The sequence below is a fragment of the Struthio camelus genome, chromosome 3 (assembly GCF_040807025.1).
Source record: "Struthio camelus isolate bStrCam1 chromosome 3, bStrCam1.hap1, whole genome shotgun sequence".
In the NCBI taxonomy this organism is placed as follows: Eukaryota; Metazoa; Chordata; class Aves; order Struthioniformes; family Struthionidae; genus Struthio; species Struthio camelus.
Genome location: NC_090944.1, coordinates 64,049,500 through 64,071,189, shown reverse-complemented (window position 1 = coordinate 64,071,189; position 21,690 = coordinate 64,049,500). Strand labels below are relative to the sequence as shown.

The 21,690-nt window shown below is 36.4% G+C and overlaps 1 protein-coding gene across 1 annotated transcript in view; it reads right to left on the bottom strand.

Annotated features, from left to right (window-relative positions):
- The window catches only part of NT5DC1 (5'-nucleotidase domain containing 1), a 158,062-nt gene that overhangs the window by 38,438 nt on the left and 97,934 nt on the right, over nt 1-21,690 (bottom strand). The window contains exons 7-8 of the mRNA XM_068938106.1: nt 19,176-19,350; nt 13,017-13,114 (exon numbers count right to left, since the gene is read on the bottom strand). Of these exons, the coding sequence (XP_068794207.1) occupies nt 13,017-13,114; nt 19,176-19,350 (273 nt within the window). The remainder of the gene's footprint in view (nt 1-13,016; nt 13,115-19,175; nt 19,351-21,690) is intronic.

Genomic DNA, 21,690 nt, shown 5'->3' with positions numbered 1-21,690 from the left:
ATCTTGATCAAATGGAAATATGCATTCACTTAATGTCAAAATAGCTGCTGGCTTACACACGGTTTGTTTCGCTACTCTTCCTTTCAGTTGTACAAGATCTTCAGTCCTACAGTTTAGCTTTTACTTCCCTTCCTACTCTTGCATAGAGGGTGCTAGGATAGGTGCTGGGAAATAAAAATGAAGGTGAAAATAAATATTTCATCTAACTAGAGGGAATATTAAAAAAAACCCTGCTTAGTCTATTCTAGAATTGCTATGCTGGATATTGAACTACCTATTTAAATAATTGCTACACATTCTTCAGGTATTATGTTATCCTAGCCTGGGCTCCAGTGTATCAGATGTCAGGGAACCACAAACGACTTGGTCATTAAGACTACATCTTAATGCTCTCTTCAGTAAATTAGATAAAATGACCTTATATCTTCCTCACACATAATACTATAGTCAATCCTTTTAAACTTTCAGTATTTCTATGGAAGGGTAAATATGAGAACTGAAGGTATCTCTTTGGAAATGGTCCTACTGATGCTGCACAGAAAGTTAGTGCTGCAAGTCCCGCTTATACATGCAAGATTTGCATTTGCTTTTGCCTTCTGCAGAGTATTGGGTCTTCACATTCAGTGAGATAACTCACATAAATCCCAAATCTTTTTCAGCATCACATGTTGTTAGAGTATTATCAACTGTAAATGTGATCTGTGTTCACTGCTGACTGCTTTGCTTTTAGATGTTGCATTTGGCTATGCTTTCTCGGAGAATATGAAGGAAAAAATAGTAAATGATCTCTTTTTAATAACCTTTCCATGTGTTACAGGAGAATTCCCTTATTCCAGAGGAGTCTGTTTGCTAAATATAGTTTTGTCTGGGAACATGAGTTGGTCATTTTAGGTGTTTTGGCTTTGGTTTTGAAAATAACGACTAGTACATGGAACATAATACAAATCTGGTGGGGATTCGCTGTAGAGAAAGGATAAGGTTGTCAGGCCCATAGTAGCCCATACTGCCGGAAAAACATGTTATGCTTTTTGATTAACTGGTTTACTAAATGTGCGAGCTATCCTGCCTGATATCTCTGATGAGTCAGGTACAGTCCAGATCAGACTGTATCATGGCTCCATTCTCTGCTAATATCCTGGAGAATGGAGATACTTAAAGAAAAAATACAATAGCAACACTGAGAAGCGATCACAAAACTACAGTTGAGGATTTTCTATATATCCTGACTTGCAATAAGCACACTGTGAATGTGTTTAAATAGAATTATATAGAGCTATTATATTTAACTCTAAAGCTTATATAGCTACTGTCTATTGTTGCTATAACAACTGTTATTTTCAAATGGTGATGCTGCCTCTTCAGTAACCACATTTAAAGCATCATCATGAGTGAAAGATTTTGCAGCCTATGGCACAGAATGTTCTTTGACAGAAGCTTCTTTGAAGTACACACGGCTGGAAGACTGAAAGTAATTAACCAAATTAAAGGGGTTTTTAACACGGTTCTCTACGAAGAAAGTTTTTTCCATTAAAATTAGGCATATACATGACTTGCTAACCACATGACTTGCTAACCAATAACCAATTTACAAAATCATTGGTATAGAACTGTCTTCCAAAATGTTATGCTAGACTATTGCTTTCAAATTAATTTGGTCTGAATAATTCCAGTGTAGAACAAGTCAAGTTAGTAGGTCTAGTCATTTAAACTTATAAAGGGTATATCACTGAACCATAAAAAATAAAACCAACAGAATTAATTGCAATCATGTTTTCTTAATTTTCCCATGATGGATCTTTGGAAAAAGCTAAAAGGATCCTCCACTCTTGTGGAGTCCTTTGGCAAGTACAGTTTACAGATCTTCACTGCTTCTGGATTAGGACACTGGAGAGCTTAGTTAAATATGTAGATCTGCCAGAGGTACGAATATGGGTAAGTAAGTGATTCAATCTGTGCTTCAGTTTGCTGGCTCTAAGAAGAAAAGACAATACTTTTGTTTTTCTACCATTTGTTCATCTGATCTGCCTGTGGACTCCTTGAAGACAGAGAAATGACTCTTATCAGGTGTTTACACAATACCTTAAACAATTGGGCTTTGATTTTTATCTGTTCCTTGAATATAACACAGTATAATGAATAAATAGGATTTTACAGTTAGTTAGTTACGACTGCAGCTCCTTTTGAAAATGAAAATACGCTTTCGGTAGACAAGAAATCCGTTTTTGGATCACTTGGCAATTATGCTAAACATATTTTCCAGTTTTAACAAAAGGAATATTGTTTATAACTAGCTTTTGAAAGCAGCAGCTTTAGTTTTCCTTGAAATAGCTTTCTGCGATATTCTTATCATCAGTTTAGTGCCAAACACAGTATTTAATATCAAAGGTAATCAGCTGAAGCAACCTCTGCCATCTTTATGCAGGAACATTTTGCAGTTTTTCACTGTTTTGATTTTTGGATGAATAACTTCTTATTCCTTTTATCTTCTAAGGTACTTCTTTGAATACTATGCAAACATATAAAGAACTTGGCTTGACACATTTACTTTAATTTTTTTCTTTTAAAGAAGGGTAAGCATTGGAGAATGAATCCATAGTTCAGTATTCATCTTGATACTCAGAAACAAACAGATGCCATATTTCAAAGGCTTTATTTTTATTTTTTTAATAAACAAGGAGTTGTTTAGGAACAATGATGGAAAAAATGAGGTCTAGTTTCCTATAAAGTTGTGTCTTGCAATTGAATTTACTGAATGTCTAATAAGATGCAAAGTCTCACAGATGCTTTTCCTGTGGCTGGATCTTTTATAACCAGAGTCTCCTGTGTGGATCCTCTGGTAGCTAATAAGGAGTAAGTTTATGCTACAGCCTTTTTCTGAACCGGGACTGACAGATTCCTTTTTACTTTTGCAGAATCTGTAATCACAGAATCACAGAATCACAGAATCGTTTAGGTGGGAAGGGACCTCTGGAGATCATCTAGTCCAACCTCCCTGCTCAAGCAGGGTCACCTAGAGCATATTGCCCAGGATCACATCCAGACGGGTTTTGAATATCTCCAGCGAAGGAGACTCCACTACCTCTCTGGGCAACCTATTCCAATGCTCAGTCACCCTCACAAAAAAGAAGTTTTTCCTCAGGTTCAGATGGAACTTCCTGTGGTTCAGTTTGTGCCCGTTGCCTCTTGTCCTGTCGCTGGGCACCACGGAGAAGAGGCTGGCCTCATCCTCTTGACACTCCCCCTTCAGATACTTGTACACGTTGATGAGATCCCCTCTCAGTCTTCTCTTCTCCAGGCTCAACAGGCCCAGCTCTGTCAGCCTTTCTTCAGAGGAGAGATGCTCCAGCCCTCTAATCATCTTTGTAGCCCTCCACTGGACTCTCTGCAGTAGCGCCATGTCTCTCTTGTACTGGGGAGCCCAGAATTGGATACAGTACTCCAGGTGAGGCCTCCTCTGGGCTGAGCAGAGGGGCAGGATCACCTCCCCGGACCTGCTGGCAACACTCTGCCTAATGCACCCCAGGAGACCATTGCCCTTCTTGGCCACAAGGGCCTCATGCTCAACTTGTTGTCCACCAGCACTCCCAGGTCCTTCTCTCCAGAGCTGCTTTCCAGCAGGTCAACCCCCAGCCTGTACTGGTGCATGGGATTATTTCTCCCTAGGTGCAGGGCTCTGCACTTGCCTTTGTTGAACTTCAGGAGGTTCCTCTCCGCCCAGCTCTCCAGCCTGTCCAGCTCCCTCTGAATGGCAGCTCAGTCTTCTGGTGTGCTAGCCTCTCCCCCCAGTACTAGGCCATGCTCAAATTTGGTTGAAACAGGCTTACAAATAGAGTTTAGCAGTAGTGGATGGCCAGAAATTCCTACTCATACATACCGTGAGCATAAACTGCATTGTCTTGGGAAAGCAGACTAAATGTTGAAGAATTAGCCCGTGTCCTGGCACCTTGTTTGGCTAATATGGCTGAGGAATTAGCCAAAGGAGCTTAAGAAGCAGCATCCAACCCAATCTCCATAGCCTGGTTCAACCTTATGACCATGTACTGCCCACCTAGAAGGGCAGATCAGCTGAAATCTCAGAGCTCGGCACATGCTCCCGCCATCAAGTTTACAGTAAATTGCCTTATTCATGCCAGCACTATGCCCTCCTGATAGAAACAGAAACAGAACTTGACTGCTCAAACCTTTAACTTCTCATTTGCTGAGTTCCATTTTTCCCTCGTTAAGAAAAATGACATGTGGGCATGCGTGAAGTGCCCAAGTGAGAGCAATCATCTGTGAGAATATACGGAAATGATGCAATAAGAAGCTGGCCTTCCAACACCTCTGAAGCAACTGTCAGTGAAGCCCACTCCAAGAAAAACCCTCCATTCCTTTCCTTTGGAGAAAGGAATGAATGGCCTCTCTGCTCAGATTGCCAAAAGGGATGTAGTGTAACGGAAAGCTTGGTTTGCTTTGCTTGCCTATCACACAGTCTACTACAGTTAGTGGCAACATACAGAAATTAGAGCAGTCTAACTATGGTATAAGTGGTTTACTTATGTATGTTTACTATGTTTACTATCAGTGCAGAGTGGTCCCTTGCACCATTTTACAGTATGGTTCTAACGATATACTTTCAATTAGTAAAATGAATTTACTCCCTCAAGAATCTTTTTTCCAACTCTCCTCCTTCTGCTTTCCCAATGTCTACCTAATTTAGTATCTCTGCAACGGAACCAAAACATTCAAAATATATTTATTTTGTTTTTATAAGGTAACGACCATCAAATAAGGTAGCCAAGGGCTATGAAAACCATCAGAACCCATGAAGCTTTATGCCAAGGAACAAAGACTTTTTGGTATCATCTATTAAAAAGATATTGTGTCTATCTGTGTCTTTAGCAACCCATTCTGCAAAAGGATGCAAGAATGTGTTGGCCCTAATTAATTTTACTTTGCATGTGTTTTTGATGCCTTCACATAGGCCACTGTACCGAATATGTAAAAAATAAAATCCATACTATCATCTAAGGCTATGTTTGGCAGACATGAAATAAACTTTAACTGTTAGAAAAGAGATCCTTTAACCACAGCTTCCCACCTTACCTATCCCATGGCTTAATTACAAACATGTTGACTCATAGAAGGAAATGATCAGCTCCCTATTTTCAAACAATTGCCAATCTGTTGATTCCAAAAGTTCTAAGGTAGTTCTAGCAAACTTAAAAAAGATTAATTGGTAAAGCCCTTTGATTAGTAGGTAACATAGACTGATGCTTTTAATGTTTGTCTGCAGCATATAAATAATACTGGGAAACCAGAAGTCCTTGAGACGGCTGTTTACACTGCCAGAAAAACTTTGCTGAGCAGCTGATATCTGTGCAAATGCAGTAATCTGAGTGGAATAGTTTTAGATTAAGATCATTTAAACAAAGGATGGGAGGTGAAAGACTCGGCCAAGGAGCCTGATGCTGTGGGTTTTGGAAATACTCTCTGAACTTCTTGGGGGAACGATAAAAAACTGTATGAAACAACCTCTATTTTATGAGATTAAATTTGTCTGCGTGTGTGTCTCACTGTCAGCCCTACTGGCCTACCCTGGCCTGGTTTTCAGAATGTGGAATCAGGCATTGACCATGCTGCCAAAAGGGTGTCAGCTGAAGGAGTCACCTTCATAGGGCACTTCTACAGTCTTTTGGAGTTTTCATAATAAACACTGAAAACAGTCAGGATCTATTACTGAATATTAGGATCTCTCTGTATAAAGGCTTTGTTACCCGTACCAACTATTTGCTCAGAAAGATTTCCTCTTTTCCCCCAAATGATGGATGAAATGAGAATCCCTATTAGAGACAAGAGTAGGGAATTATTTCTTATTGGTAACTTGGGCACAAAATTAGATACTTTATCCCTTAAAACAGTGGCTCCTCTGGTTAGAATCTATTAGATTAGAATCTATTCCTAATATCAGAGAATTAGGAGATCCTAGATCTTAATATATTACGAGGTACAAAAAGATTGAGTTTTGAAAACTAGAGTACAGAGTTTTTAGTTCCTTTTCTAAATATTCAGAAAATATATGAAAAACGGTGGTAATACACTGTATAGAATTGCTAATCAAGATTTCCATGACAGAAACGGATTGCTTTCAGACTACCGTGTGATGTTATAACAATACAAAGCCACCTATTTTAGAAGACCTATGTAAAACATTTATGGACTTTTCTCCTCCTGGATAAGCAGTCCTCAACCAGTATAAACTTTGCATGCTACTCTGTTGTGAGCTTTCAGCAAATATGCATTATTATGCAGCCTTGGATTATATAATATTTCCAGATAAGCTTAGGCTCTCTCTCCAGAAAAATGGCAAAAAGCACAACTGCATTAAATAAAAGTGGTATGCAAGTGGTAGCTTGCATTGAAAAGTGGTAACTGCATTAAATAAAAGAATAACACAAGACACTGCAGGAGGGGATTACACAGGTTTGTTCTGCTGGTGGTGTTCCTATTCTGTTTGTCTCTTCTGAGGAGTGGGAAAACAGGCCTTTCCTGGACTTTCTTTTCTGATGGCTTCCTGAGTCCAGAGATCCTTCCTGGATGGGCAGCGCTGCATACCATGCTGCTGACTTACAGCAAGCTGGGAAGCACCAAGCTGGGCAGTACACTGTTACATTCCCTTTAAGCTATCTCTGCTTGACATATTAGACCTATTTCCAAAATCATCCTTAAGATAATGACAGAAATGCAAATGTAAAGACTCGAAATTCAGAAAACCCCATCAAAGGGTGAAATCCCTCTCCTCTGAGTGTCTACATATTACGCTGTGCTCTTACTCTGCCTCCTCCCATGCTTTTCACTCTTCCCATGACCTGGCCACTCCAGTGCCCTCATTGATTCATCTGTGTCACACGCACATGCTTTATGCACCTCTGCACTTCTGTGAGGGAATTTGCTTCTTCCCTGCCTCCACCACTGTTTATGGAGGGAAGAGCGGGCATCCAAGCTTCAGTGCTCCATGAAAAAGACGCACAAGGGACCTGTGTTAAACCATTGAAGAACATATCCTATTTAATCCCAGCAACGACTTGAAGCTGAAGGATTTCAGTATAGACAAAATCTTTGGAAAATATGACAGAATCCCTTAAGTCTTTGCAGACCAAGGACCATAACCCATATATTTGGGTAAGTATTCACAGGTGCAGCAAAAGACCAGATCCCTATCGGGAGAGTGAGCTCTCTGCCAAGTATCAAGTCTCTGCGTGAAAACACTAATAGTTGTGCTGTTGTATTCGTGATGAGCTAAGGATTAAATCTAAAAGTAATTTTAAATTTGAATTTGAATCTACCTTTAAATAATAAGATCTAAATATCTAAAGCAAGACAAGATTGGAAAAGAGAGGTAATTGGAACAAATAATAGTGACAGACTAAACACGTGACTGTTTTCCTGACTTTTAACCTCTCAGGCTGATGTGGAAAAAAAAAAGAAAAAAGATTTTGTTTTCAAGGCAGTCTTCAATATAGAGGTAGTAACTGAGATGCCTACAACATACCAAATATAGTAACTATATTGTAGACTCAATTTGAAGTGTTTTGATTGAAAGAGTTCTAGAAATGGCTTTTATGCTTTTCATACAAGCAAATACTGCAAGACTATTTAAATGACCATATTATAGTGCCTATAGCAGCACAATATCATCTGTTTCAGAATTTCTACATTTTTAATAGAAATTTTAGTTTTACTTAATGCATTTAAAATATTTACTGGGTAAAATTTTGTTATTTTTCTCCCTGTAAAGACTAAAGTCTTAATTAACACAAGTCAAAATGTAAAAAGAATGACATAAAAAGAAGCTAAAAGACTTACACATTTAACTTAACGGGAGAATGATGCCACTCCCTTTCAGATCCCACTCTGTGGGCCTAAAAGCCCTTCAAATGTAAATGCATAAAAATAGCTATATAGCATCAGCCCTGATCTCCACCCAGTTCTGAATTCCATCTTTGGAAATAATCAAGCCCAGATGTCTCACAAAAAAACGTAAACGGCAGACATAGGATCATCATCTTATGAAATCTTGAGGCCCTATTAATTAAAGACTTTCTTAAGTCATTTTTATACCCTCCTCTTCTTTTTTCTTTTCAGTTTATAGAATTTTCCTGTATTTTTTAAAAGACTAGAGAAGAATAATTGAAGAAGGAAAAAAAAAGCTGTAGTGAGCTGTTAAAAATGGCAGCTACCAAAGATCCATAAAAATTTGGAGGATTCAAAGAGATTCCTAAGCTGGAGGTTACATCATGTAGCAGAGGCCTCATTCAAGTTCGGGACAGAAAATAAAGTGTAGGAATAAGGCAGACAGCTAGGAAGTGCAATTGAAAGTGGGCTTTGAAAACCTGAGAATCTCTATAGTAAAAGTTGAGCAGGTCTGCTTATCTAGATGTTTAATAAAGGCACATAATCTTACAGAAACATCACATCCACTGTCACTTCATATAAAGGATCTTTTTGTCCTGTGCATACATATACACATACATATGAAGATATATCAGCACTTACACCCTTAAATATGCCTTGTACATTCACATACTGAACACTTATGAGTAACACAATTTCAGTTTATTAGAAAACCATACCAAAATATACAGTAACTACTCCTCAACTGCTAATGAAAGATAAAAATCTTTTTTAGGACCAAATGAGAATTCCCTGTACATATAAACTTATAGAAGGCTTTCAGGGAAGTTAGAGTTATCTTTAGCATTTTCATTTTACTTTATTTTCTAAAGAATGTACTTGACAATGACTAGAGCTGGCAGTCAGGCTAGTAATCTGACCTACATTAATAAGTGATGTGATAAAGGGAAAGCTCTGTTAAAGGTAATAGAAATCTTGGCATACCACAGATTATGAGATGAGTCAGAACTGTATTTGCTCTTCTGTATTTCCTCAAGTCCTACATGAAATTACATAGTATTTTAAGCTGGCTATAGTTGTTGAAAGGAAAGACAGCAAACCCTACATTCTCAGTATAGGATTTACACAAACATTTTGGACAAGATCCTTAGCCTGAACACCTAAAAGTAAAAGTATCCTTCTGAATAACAAGCACATGAGATAAATTATGGGCTACTTTTATTATGGGAGTGAAGTGATTTTCGCATAGCACTGTTCTCATAAAATACATACTTTGCTTTGCTATATAAGCTACGCCTAACTATATAAAAACTATTTTGCCAGGCGAAAACATACGTAGCTGCTCTAAAACTCAGAAAGAGATGTATAAGCTATTTCTCCATTTAGCATTATGATACCTTCAAAGACTATTATGCCAAATAAAAAAACTAATTATTGTGCTTTTTAGTGCTTCAGTTTAACAAAAAGCAGTCTCACGAATCTTGTGAGACTTCAAATAATGTTTTGGTTCCTTTGAGTAATGCATGTCTTGAAATTCAAATGAAGCAGTGATGCATTTTTAATTGCACAACTAAAATCATTTTTCATGGTTATAAATGAATTAGTTCTAAAATTGCTTGTCTAATGCAAAAAGCATTTATGCAGAACAGTTACATGATATCACATTTCTGCAGACAATGACTTCTTTGTCATGTTGTCCTGTTTCTTGTCCTCCTTCAAATGTTTACTGAACACAGTGGCCTTTTTGAAATTATTTACTGAAAAGAAGTTATCCTTCTCTTTAGTAAACTTCAAAGCCTTTCCTTTAGTACATTTTCAGCAAAAAATTATGTTTATATATAAATAAAATTTAGCTCCAATAGACAATGCAACACTTGCGGTATTTGAAGTTAAGAACATACTCCGTATTTTGTGCCTGAAGTCCATTTATAACACAATCCCACTGAAAAAGAAATGAAAACCTACTAGATATATTATTAGAATTATTTTTTAATTCAGCCCTACTGATGGATGGAAGAATGTTGCTGAAACTCGGCCCTGGAGAAATGGATTGGATTCGTAAGCAGTCACTTAAGTTATCAAGTACTAGGGAACACTTTTCCAGTGGTACATCTATTTTTTTTTGCAGAAAATTCCATTTGCAAGAAAATGTCAATAGGCAAGTGTCCTGTGAAAAAAGTCTAGAAATGTCACAATTTTTCTGACCAGATCAAACTTCTCACTTCTTCAAGTTCAACTTCAGAATCAACTTTGAGACTTCCTGACAATGTACAAAGTTGCTGGAAAACTCGAAACACAAAATGTGTTCAGAGTTAGTCCAATGATCTTTAATAAAAAAGTGGATAGGATTCAGAGAGGCTTGCCTAGTTTTACAGAGGGTAGCTAAGGAACCTCGCCAGCAAATTGATGGCACTGTCAACAGCTCTCAGCACATCAGGACTGCTTTTTGTTCATGCTTCTGGTTGTAGACCTGATGCCCGTAGTTCATACTGGGACTTGGAGACTATATTTGGGTGGGGGAGAACTGTGCCTTATTCTGTGCCCAGAGTCAGCCTCACACAGGACTAATCATTGAGTGAAACAGGTAATGGATAGTCAATTTACTATTGAATGAACAGGCCTGCCTGCTCATGCTTCCTTCGCCTAGAAAACAAGGGTGCCCTGGATGCACGCCTCCTTCTGAGGAACACCCTCAGCATAGACATAGCACTTCAGGATAGGCAATGATTGTTTCACCCAACCGCTGCAGACATCAGGGAACACACTTCCTTTCTGAAATGGTGCGTGGTGGCATTTCTAATATATATTTTTCAAGGTAGTTTTCCACTTTGCAGAATTTTTCTGAAAGCTTTGTTTCAAATCAGAACCTCTTAATGTTCTGAAAATAGCCAGTGTGTTTCAGACGCTCCTCTCTCTCCAAGTACTGGATATATTTTATCACGGAAACAAAATTTCATTACTTTTTCTTTGAAATAGGAAAAAAATATACATGTACATCAGAGTAAATACTTTCTTAAAGCACTAGTGGATCCAAGAGTAAACATTTGTTACAGTAATTTAGAAAAATAAGCTCCTGTAATTGAAATAAAGTTTGTTCCATGAACAAATTTGTTCTGTAAAATGAACCTTTGATACAATAAAAGATACTTTATAAACTTGTATTATTTTACAATTTGTATTTTGTATTGTATATACTTTCTCATATAATTGTTTCTATCTTGATGGTAAACACTTCACATACTCTTAAACTAGCTATTCATTACTTCAAGGCATGTCTCCAAAAACCTGTCCTATATGTATAACCATTTGCCTTGAATGTTCTGGCTGGTCTTACAGAAGATATTTTATCATAAATTGCATATAAATTTGTTTAAAAAAATCCATTCACAGTTTTGTAGTTTGAGCAAATTAGCTACTTGCTTATTACTCTAATTATGTTTGTATGTCTCACTTGCTTAGGTAGTAAGGTCTCCTTACTACTACTACTTTTTCTGCATTAATAACGTATTCATATAATGAGTGACCAACTCTCACTTGAACATCTTTGCAATGCTAAAATATAAACAGAAAAAAAATCCAGTAAGTGCGTAAGAAGACTCCAGGGAATACTGTTCCTGTCCGAATGCATAAGAAAGAAACAGCTTTATGAACGTTGATAGTTCTGAAATAGTTTCTTGTGGTTCTCAGCTGTGATGAATTTCAAGTATCTAATAATGTGATGCCACACATTAGTCCTTGGTGAAGGCAGTAATTTGAAGTCTTTTCCATCTGCTCTGCATTTGTTTGCAGAAAAAAGACTTGTAGAAATTTCTTGGAGCTTTTTGGCCCTTTATTAAATTTACTGAAATTGAGCAAAAGGATCAAAAGTTGCTAGCTGGTTCACTGACAGAGAGATACAGCAGGATTTCCTTAGGAAGTGAGGCTAATCAGATTGTTTAAAAATATCTGAAGTGAATTATGTTTTATTTTCAATATCCATTTTATATATTATATATATATATATATATATATATATATATATAACTAAAATGCTTACAGAACTGAGATTGTAGCACCTTCTATGGTTTTGCTTTTTTCTTTTCATTTTATATAACTAGATTCAATTTCCCTTCTAAGCTATTTTTCCTCAGATTGTTAACTTGGCAATTTCCTATTTGAACTAATCATTTAAAAATTACATTTAAAGACTTTTCATATTTATTTTTCCTCTATAAATATTTAAAACATTAAAATACAATTTCAATATATATTTCCACTGGTCGTTTTAGCTTTACTTCAAAAGTTCCAAAGGCACAATTTCTTTTGGGCCAGAACAGCTGACTTTCCTGTCATAAAAGGCTAAAATGTATGCTCAATATACGCTGACTTACACTATTTTGGACGTAAGATTAATTTTCAGGATAGAAATTAATCATAAAGGATATTTACCAAAATATGGAAAAATTTTCTGGCTTCATCCATATTTCTATTGTTATTTCTGGTTTAACAAATACTGCTCTTGTAAACCTCTTTTGTTACTACCTTAATTACCTAATGGACAACATTGCCAAATGTTTCAGATTGTTTTAATTAAATTAAGTGAGTAGAGGGGCACTTCCTTTTAGCCTACACTGTCATTATTTAGCCAAAACATACACATTTAATAATGCCAGATTTCCATCATAAATCATTTCCTCCAGCTTTGCAATTGTATTTGTGTCATTCTTTGAATTTCCTTCAAAATTTTAAAATATACCTGGTATATTTTTTCCCAGAACTAAATTCAGTTTTCTGAGTATGACCTTGTCCGTAAAATAAAGAACAAGATTTTTACTCTTTCATTAATGATGCAACATCTGAGCCCTAAGTAATACCATTTTTATTTATTGTCTCAGCTCTCCCTTTTATTATTCTCTATATTGCAATTCTTATTTTCTCAGAGTTCCTCAATCTTAAGAAATTTCATAGTAACATCTCTGGAAACTCAGTCCTGTGTAGAATCTACTGTTTTTCCCACTGCTAGATTATCAAAATATACTAACCTGGCTATTACTCTGATCCTCTCCCATCCTGCTTTTTTTTTTTTTTTTTTTTTTTTAAGCTAGAGGAGAGAAGATGAAAAGGCGATTATGACTACAACTTACCAAGAGTTCGGAAAGGTCTTTGGTTTGGTGTATGGGAGAAGAAACCAGGTTTCAAAGCGTTTGTGATCACAATGTCAAAGAAGTCTTCAAAATCATGCCTAGAAAGCAAAGGAAATTAAATTCGCCAAGCTAATTAATTAACACTTAAGATCACATAAATGACAAAGTAACAAAACACTTTTTTAAGGCAGTTTTTGTCACTTTTTGTCCTGATATGTTTGTTCAGTGTCACTAGTGCTGTTCTTTTACTGAGGTTGTAATAAATGAAAAGATACTTGGATTGACAGCCCAATGTACTGTACCCTTGAGAATCACTCATTATTTTTAAAAATATGGTCTTTAGCCCAGGGAGTTTTTAAATCTCAGGATAAGATATAACGTGATATATTTTAATGTCGGGAGACAGCATACGAGTAAACAGATGGGGAAGTACCTGGAACAGAAAACATACTGATCAGTAAAAACACACTGGTATTGAGTGGTTTATTCTGAAGGCAAATTCTTCTCAAATTTCTGTGCTCAGGCTAGTAAGAAAGGCCTACATTAGGGGTTTTCCTTTACAGAGTAAGAATACAGGAGCTCAAAAGATTTACTTACAAAGGTAATTTCTTAGACATTTCTTCTTCTAAATCTAGATTTAGGGGCTCCATATACCCAGAAATGCTCTTATTACACCATTCAAGCCTTTATTTATTTGCAGTAGAGTGGATTCCAGTCTTCTAACCACTCATTTCTGACTGTGGTAGAGAATTGCAGATATGCAATTTTTAAATCACAAGGCAATTATCTGTAGTGGAAACGGCATCTAAGCTGAAACTTTCCCATCTCTCTTCTGTAGACCTCTGAACTAACAAGACTGTAACAACCAGGGCTAATTCTCGCAGGACCTGGCTGGAATGGTGTACTGGACCCTGTACAATCTGGTCCTGGCCCCTCAGTCTAGCACTTTCCCCCATGCCTCACTATCTCCACTATAGCTTCTACCTTTCACCCCAGGAATAATCCAGGCCTCCTTTTTTATTCTTGTTACTAGAAACTTCTTCCAGGTGAAATTACAAAGATTAACATTTCTGGAAGTGGCTGATACAGTCCTGATGCACTTATGGACAAGCTAATCCTGACTTTCTTCCCTTTTGAGCAGAAAGCTCATAAAGGCTCCACATCCCAGCTACAGTGATGGCTTCAGCTACAGGTCTGCGATCACTCACATCCTGCAGCGAAGAGGGGACAAACTATCTCTTTTTCAGCCTGTTATCTCCTCCTTCCCTTGCTCTTGGAAGCTAATAGGAGGAAGCGCATGCTCCCTTAGTTCCTTGCCAGAGAAATTCACCTCTGATCTAAAAGTTTTATCCTGGATGTAGAAACGTCAAAATAACTGAACAGGTCATACACAGGGGAATAGTAAACCTGGTATCTGAATCTGTTATCAAAATCCCTGAAATGTTATTGCTTATTCAGTATTTATGAGCTGATTACATAACAGCATTTAAAGGGAAACAGGCCGAAGAAGAAACAAAATCAAGCAGTTCAGCCACCTAAACTAAGTATCTAAAACACAGACAACAACAGTACTTGTTTTCCTTAAGAATCTTATTTAGAGACAATAGAACAAATCTTTACCTGTTTTCTAATCTAGAAACAATATATGTATTGTAAAATTCTACTAACTTCTGGGGTAGGATCTAATGGAAGACTATGACATAAAAGCAGGTTCCTATCCGGCTGGCATCTCTATTGTATGTGTGTACAGGCCTAATGGGTGTATAATGACCCACTGTAGTCAACAGAGATCTAATTAAAACAGTCAGTGAAGTCTAAAGGGTATACCCGAAAGCTGAAGTGACGTTTTGTTAGCTGAACTCTTTCTTCAGATTCTGCGGACTGTACTCACCAAGTCCCCACTGATTACAGGGAGGTTAGACATACAGCTCACAAATAGACACCTATGAGTAGGAATCTTAATCTGCTAGCTGAATCCCACCATTAAATTCAGATATTTCAAGGTCATTAGGTTCATGAAAATACAGATTTGTATCTGAACTGTGGTAATTCTATTAATTTAAATGGGATTGAACATTTAAGCAAGGCATACGAGTGGAACTCATGTTACTTAAACTTAGGTATTTAAAAAATAGAGACATGTATGTAAGACTGCAAGTCTGTAAAGCCAGTAGGAAAAATAAGCAGCCCTGGGAGACATACATGCTACCTTTCCTAGCACGAGATGAGTTATTTCTGGAAGGGCCATTTATTCCTACTCTAGCAAGGGTCTTTACTTTGAGGAATCTATTTGACCTCACTTAATACAAAAACCTGCTGGGAAGTATAGCAAGAAATAATAACAACAATGCTTTCTTACAAATTTTAAAAGTTACTACAATTTAAAATTAGCTAAAAATTTCTTAAAGAGTGATTATTATTTATTAATGGAAAATATAAACATTCCACATATGTGAAGTGTTTTATTTTAGTAGAAATGTTTAATTGCTTGTGTGACTGTATTGCCTGTTACACCTGAAAAACAATGGATAACCTAGCACGGAACGAGGTAGTCATGCATAGCAAGTCCAGGATGGTTAAAGGCACTAAAATACTATCAACAGTTGAAAAATTTCATTTGAAGAAAACTACCTCAATGTGTCATATTCAAATAATCTATACTTTTCCATTAAACTGAGATAGCTTGACTAAACAAGTGAATGCTCTCCCTGTGAGTTTGTCTTCAATCTTTTAATTTGCTCTCTCAATTATATTCCAGCTTTAAAAATAAATGGTTTTACATTTCCTTTCTATAATGAAATTTTAACATTGCTTATTTTGCTCCACTTGTGGCTATCTGTAAAGCTCTACCTTTTTAATATAACCAACAGCAGACATTACAATGGCACATGTTTTTTAAAAAAAAATCCTCTATCTGGAAGGCTCTGTTGGCTAGAAAGTTGTTTTCTTCACTTAAAGGAAAGAATAGTGGTAGAAGTATTAATATAAAACAAAATAAACTTCAAGTGAGATCAAAATAACTGTCTAATACAGGACATGTTTATTGGATGGCAATCAAATGGCCTAAAGGCTTCCCATGAGCTTACCTTAAACAAAAGGAAACTATCCTGAGATCAAAATCACTCACTGTGCAATAAACGATCTTATTTTGCATATATCCAATTGTTATCAAAGTCACATTTCACCCTAGAGGAAATATTTGCATAGAGAGTTCACCTCTCTAAGGCATTTTCTTACAAAATGCCCATTGATCTATCCTTAAGCTGAGCAAACAGATGTGCCTCTTATATGCTTGGATGGCAGATATCAATAGAGATATGTTTTCATATTAATATATTGTGCAAACAGTGTTTCAACAGGTAAATTAAGCTTGAACTTTCAAAAAAGAGCCAACACTTTAGTAGCACAACAAAGACTCAGGGAAATAATGATCAGTACTTTGTGTACAAAAGTTAAAACAGAATGAATGTAGTCTTTCAGAAAGATTTGGTTAATGGGAACAAGAACTTTGTGCTGATTTATCATAGAAGAAACAGTTTTTTATGTGAAGAGAGATGTCACCTATAGCCTTTTTTGAGTCAAGCTCAATTTCTTGTACAATTCTCATTTTATGAGAATATATACTTGATGTTACATTACTGTGTGACATTACACATGACAAAATTGGTTCCAGTTACTGCTTGTGCTTGGCGGTTTGTGGTTACAGTAAATGGATGAGACAGAGAGTAGGATATATCTCGCATAACTTTATCCACCCGAAAGCTGCATGCTGAATCACAGTTCATGATCCACACCGCATATATAGCCCATGAGGAAACATGCAAACTCTTAGACGGCACTTCATCTCACTTATTTCAGACACTATTTTATGATGTAGAATGAATTGACAGGGATGATGCCCATCTTTTCTCTCTGCTGACCATTGAGGGAATCAAAATGATCATCTTAGACAAATTACTAGCTTTTTAACAGCTAACATTCATGAACAGGTGAAATGACACTCAATTTTAGTGACTATATGATCATAAAGTTGTCTTTAGATGTGCTCCTGCCAACACTTACCCATTCAATTAACTTGTCACACATTTTCACTGTCGGTAAGCCTGAACAGTCACACTAGGATAATGCTACCTGTGTGACTGAACTCATACCTGCTTTAATAGGTTTACAAGCCTTTATACACTGATCCCAGCAATGTGTGTGTAGTTTGGCTCAGAAATGCTTGTTATTTTAGTTAAAAACAAGATTTGCTCTGACGCTTCTCTCCTTACAAAAATGGCTCTCAATTAAGGATAACCTGGTTAGATGACAGCAACTAGGATACTTTGCTCTTTAAAGAGAAAATAATGTGTTTAGGTATGCATTTCTCATTACTGATTTTATATGGCCAGTAGTTTCTCTATCCAAAGAGGAACTTTCTCCACAAAGTGCAAAAAAGTTAATAGTTCCAAGATAAAGATATGAAGAGGCTAAAATTTCACACACATCTCTGCTCTTCATCTTTATACTTGGTTTTGTTGGATGTAACATCTGTATACTATGTACAGTTCTGAACTTTTAAATATCATGTTGATTAATTGGAAAGAAGTTGGGAAAGAAATATAATAAAGAAGTACACAGCAGTTATTCATAAGGGTTGATATCAAGAATGAAATTCAGTTAGCCCAGACAAATTAAAATTAAAGGAACAGATGATGACTATATTTCAGTAGTGCAAAAAGCAGTACAGGAATGTAGAGTCATATTAAATTATGCAGGAGATATGGAACAAACGAGAGCAATAAAAAGTTTAGAATTATTTTCAAGAAGAAAATTACTTTACAATAATGTCTAATAGATAGTGGAATACTCATTCCTCGAGATGTCTTGGAAGCCATATTGCATGAGTCACTGAAAAATATGATTGTAATAAACACTGTAGAATGTCCCATATTAATAAGGAAAGAGACAAAATAATCCACTCTCTTTTTGTCTTTTGAAAGAGAACCCTCTCTGCTACCTTTCTTACTGACTTCCAGCATGATCGCTACAGATGCCTTTAACTGTTGGAACATTATCCACAAAAGAAACCCCAAATTTTTATACAATAATTTTACACCCAGTTTCATTCATAACAGCTATACACATCTATAAAAGGAAAAAAAAAACCACAGCCATATCAGGACACTGATCAGGAGAATTGCCTTTTGCATGGAGGTAGATTTCCAACTCAAACAAGCAAGTATAAGGCAGTGAGAACTGGCACTGCTGATGCTCTGGTTCCAGGTAGTCAAGAGAGTACAAAAGGAAGGTGATACTGGCTGGATTGTTTTTGGAGGGTAGCTCCGTTTCACACTTGACTTGTAGTTTTCTTATTGCGTTGCTGTATTCACTCTGCTGTTCCCTTACAAACCTACAGACAGCCAAGGTTAGCTCATATTGCACTACTTTGTTTCTTCAGTTCATTTAATGACTAAAGTCAGTCTCACGATGTCACTCACCTGGCTATTTGCATCAGTGATTAATTCATCTCTAGGGGTATCAGTGATGGCTCTGCTGCATTTCACTGAATTTGACCCGACCAGTCACATTCTTAAAATTACAGTTGAAAAATAGCTGTTGTCATGAGCAGCTGCAAGTCTCAGCCAATTGCTAAGTGCAAGGAACTACCTGTTTTATCTTTTCTGCTGCAATCTGTAAATGCACATTTCTCACGCACAACCTTCTCTTAGAAGCTATGCATTAGGAAGATGTATTCATGAACTTTTTTGTGTAGATTTACTGAAAGGAAATGAACTACTACTACTTATGCTCATGAATGGAGAAGCACAGAAAGGAAGTGACCTGAACAGGATACTGCAGCAAAATCTTATGATAAAATCAGGATTCAGATAATGTCCTCAATTAGTTGTTGGACCTGTCACCTTCAGTCCCACCATGATGCTCTTAAAACATAGGATACAACTGTGCCGTGGGTCAACTGTAGTTCCCAGCTCCCAGTGGACTACTTTGTCTTGAGTACCCTGTTGCACCCTAATCAGAGGCAGTGCCACCAGAAACCTCAGATCCAAATAAGTTATGACACATAAGGAAGATGAAATCAATTTCCCTACAGTGTAGGCTTATCTCTAAATGCTCAAGTTGCTGGCAGATATTACTTGAAATGGACATTGCACTTACCCAAGAATATGTTCACACAGGAGCCTGCAATAGTCACTGTGAGAACTGGTAATTAATAGCAGAATCTTCCCAGCATTCTTCAGTTGTTTTAGCCACTTTTTTACAGACTCGGGACATCTTTGTAAATATTTATCTGGGTCATTTTTCACTCCTGGGAAATATGTCCCACAGTTTTCTAAAAAATTAAGACATAAATATGTATTACCCAGTCCTACTCACAGACCATATAATCCATACAACAAATATTCTTTTATGTGCAAACCATAAAATTCAAAAAAGGCAATGTTTAAAAATTTAAGTGGGTTGTAACTCTATGCAAAGTAAAACAATCAAATTAAAAAAGGAATAAACTGCAGCAGGAATAAGTTTTTAAAGATATTTCTCTTTTATTACGGAATTTTCATAGTTATTTTACTTGATACTCTTTCACTCATTGAAGTGAATCATATATAAATTATAGGTTATAGTCTTACACAGCAGCTGATGACTTTCTGTTACCTTTGCTCAATTTTTGGATACTTAGTTTGTGATTTTAGAACAAGTTTAATGTTCAGAAAATCCTAAGGACCTGAAATTCCCAAGAATGTCTCTTCAGTTTCTTCTGACACTTTAGGTTAGTGTTATCTGATCTATAATATTATTTTAAATATTTTGCAGCTTCCACAACTGGCATTTTATCTGTGAAATGCTGATAAAACAGCACAGCAAAGTCTCAAGGCTACTCGGAATACTAGGAACAGATGCAATACAAAAGATTTCAAATTGCAACATCAATAATGCTTTTTTATTGAACACAGCAGCAACAGAATTTTGCAAATATACTTAGAATATAACCTTGTAAGAAGTGTATAACACTTAATTGGCAAGAGAAGTCAACAATTTATTAATGTCACCAATAAGTAAAAATTTACCTTGGTATAACCCAAAGCTGCTTTATCAAGACGTCAAATTAACATTAAACATTACCTTTTTTTCATCATTCCTATGGCTTAAGACTACATATTTCCTCTATGCTCAAAGAGTTTATTAACAAAAAAAGTAAAGCTAGTTAAAAGTCTAAGAAATATAATAACTGCAGAGACAGAAATGATACTAAGTATTTGACTCTCACTCTTAATATGTTATAGCAGAATGAACAACACCAAGAGAAGATCATTTTTCTTCCAGCATTTTTTCTATATGCAACTGTCTGTGGTCAACTTTGCTGAATGATTTAATAAATCCCAGACATTACTTAACCTTCTGGTATGTGAGTAATGCTATTCTCTAGTTTGAAAAAATAAGATTTAAATCACTTGAACTTTAACTATGCAATGAAAGAGAGAACATGTATGTTTGAAACAGTACTATAAAAGTAAGACCGAAAAATGCCAGTGTTAATACTGTTTCATAACAGTTACACATTCAAACATCTACAGATAACAAGAAAAAAAATCCCTCCAAAAGACGTTTCTAATTTGTTGTTAGCACAGCAGCTAGACAGGAGACAGAATATCTTATTCTGCACTGTGACACCATGGAGATTCTTCTCCAAAAGTTTCAGAGTGGACGATTATATACGAGGAAAGCTTCTCAAAGAAAATCTCTTAACTTAAACCCGGTAACTATTTCAGTTCTTTATACATAGTATTTAGGTCAGGAAGTGTAACAGCCTTTAGCAGGGGAAGAAGAGTATGTTCCTAAAGCCAGCGTCACGGGATGCCACGACATTTGTCTTGAGAGCTAGCCAAGACCAATGATTTTTTGATTAAACAAAGCACATTTACCAAAGAATGTTTCCTGTAGTGTTTTTCCTTCCTTTTCTTTTGTATGAACATTGTTTGGGATAAGCAACATGAAGTATGTTTTTCAGGAGTATCATTGGTAATTATATTTCATATGCAATGCTATGACAGATTTTTTTCCTGTTTTCTTTGCTTGGAAAACTCACATCATTGCACAAGAACAAATGGGGACAGAAAGCACTGGTTTGGCACCAATTTTCACAGGTTCAAACAATTGCAAGAGAGATGGCAAGTTTCTTTGATATATACAGTGGTTTATTGCTCTTTTTAGCCCTCAGGTTGAAAGATCTGTTTTATATGAACTTTACTGTTTTTCTTTCCTTATCCCACCCATCCTCAGTGGACCTTTCTTTGATGTGTAACTTATTTAAAGACTATGAGTAAATTTAAACAACATGGTCTTTCTTCATATTCTGTGACGTATTTGCTGTGTGATTTGCTCTATTATACCTAGTCACTCAGTTGCATCTGAACTAAAAAGGTCAACAACTCTGGACTCAGCATACCAGCTGAAATGGAGGCTTATTTTAGCTTTCTATGAGACCCTTAAGCCCAACTGTTAATTGCAGACAGGCAATGAATCAATTCTTGACACTGGGATTTGAAGTTTGCCTCTGGGCTGTTTGCCATATCAGTCACAAATACCTTGGAAGAACTCTCATTAAACATGTTGTACTGTAATTAGGCCGGCACAGCTCAGGAAGGCAGAGTTTAACTTAATTCTTTACATA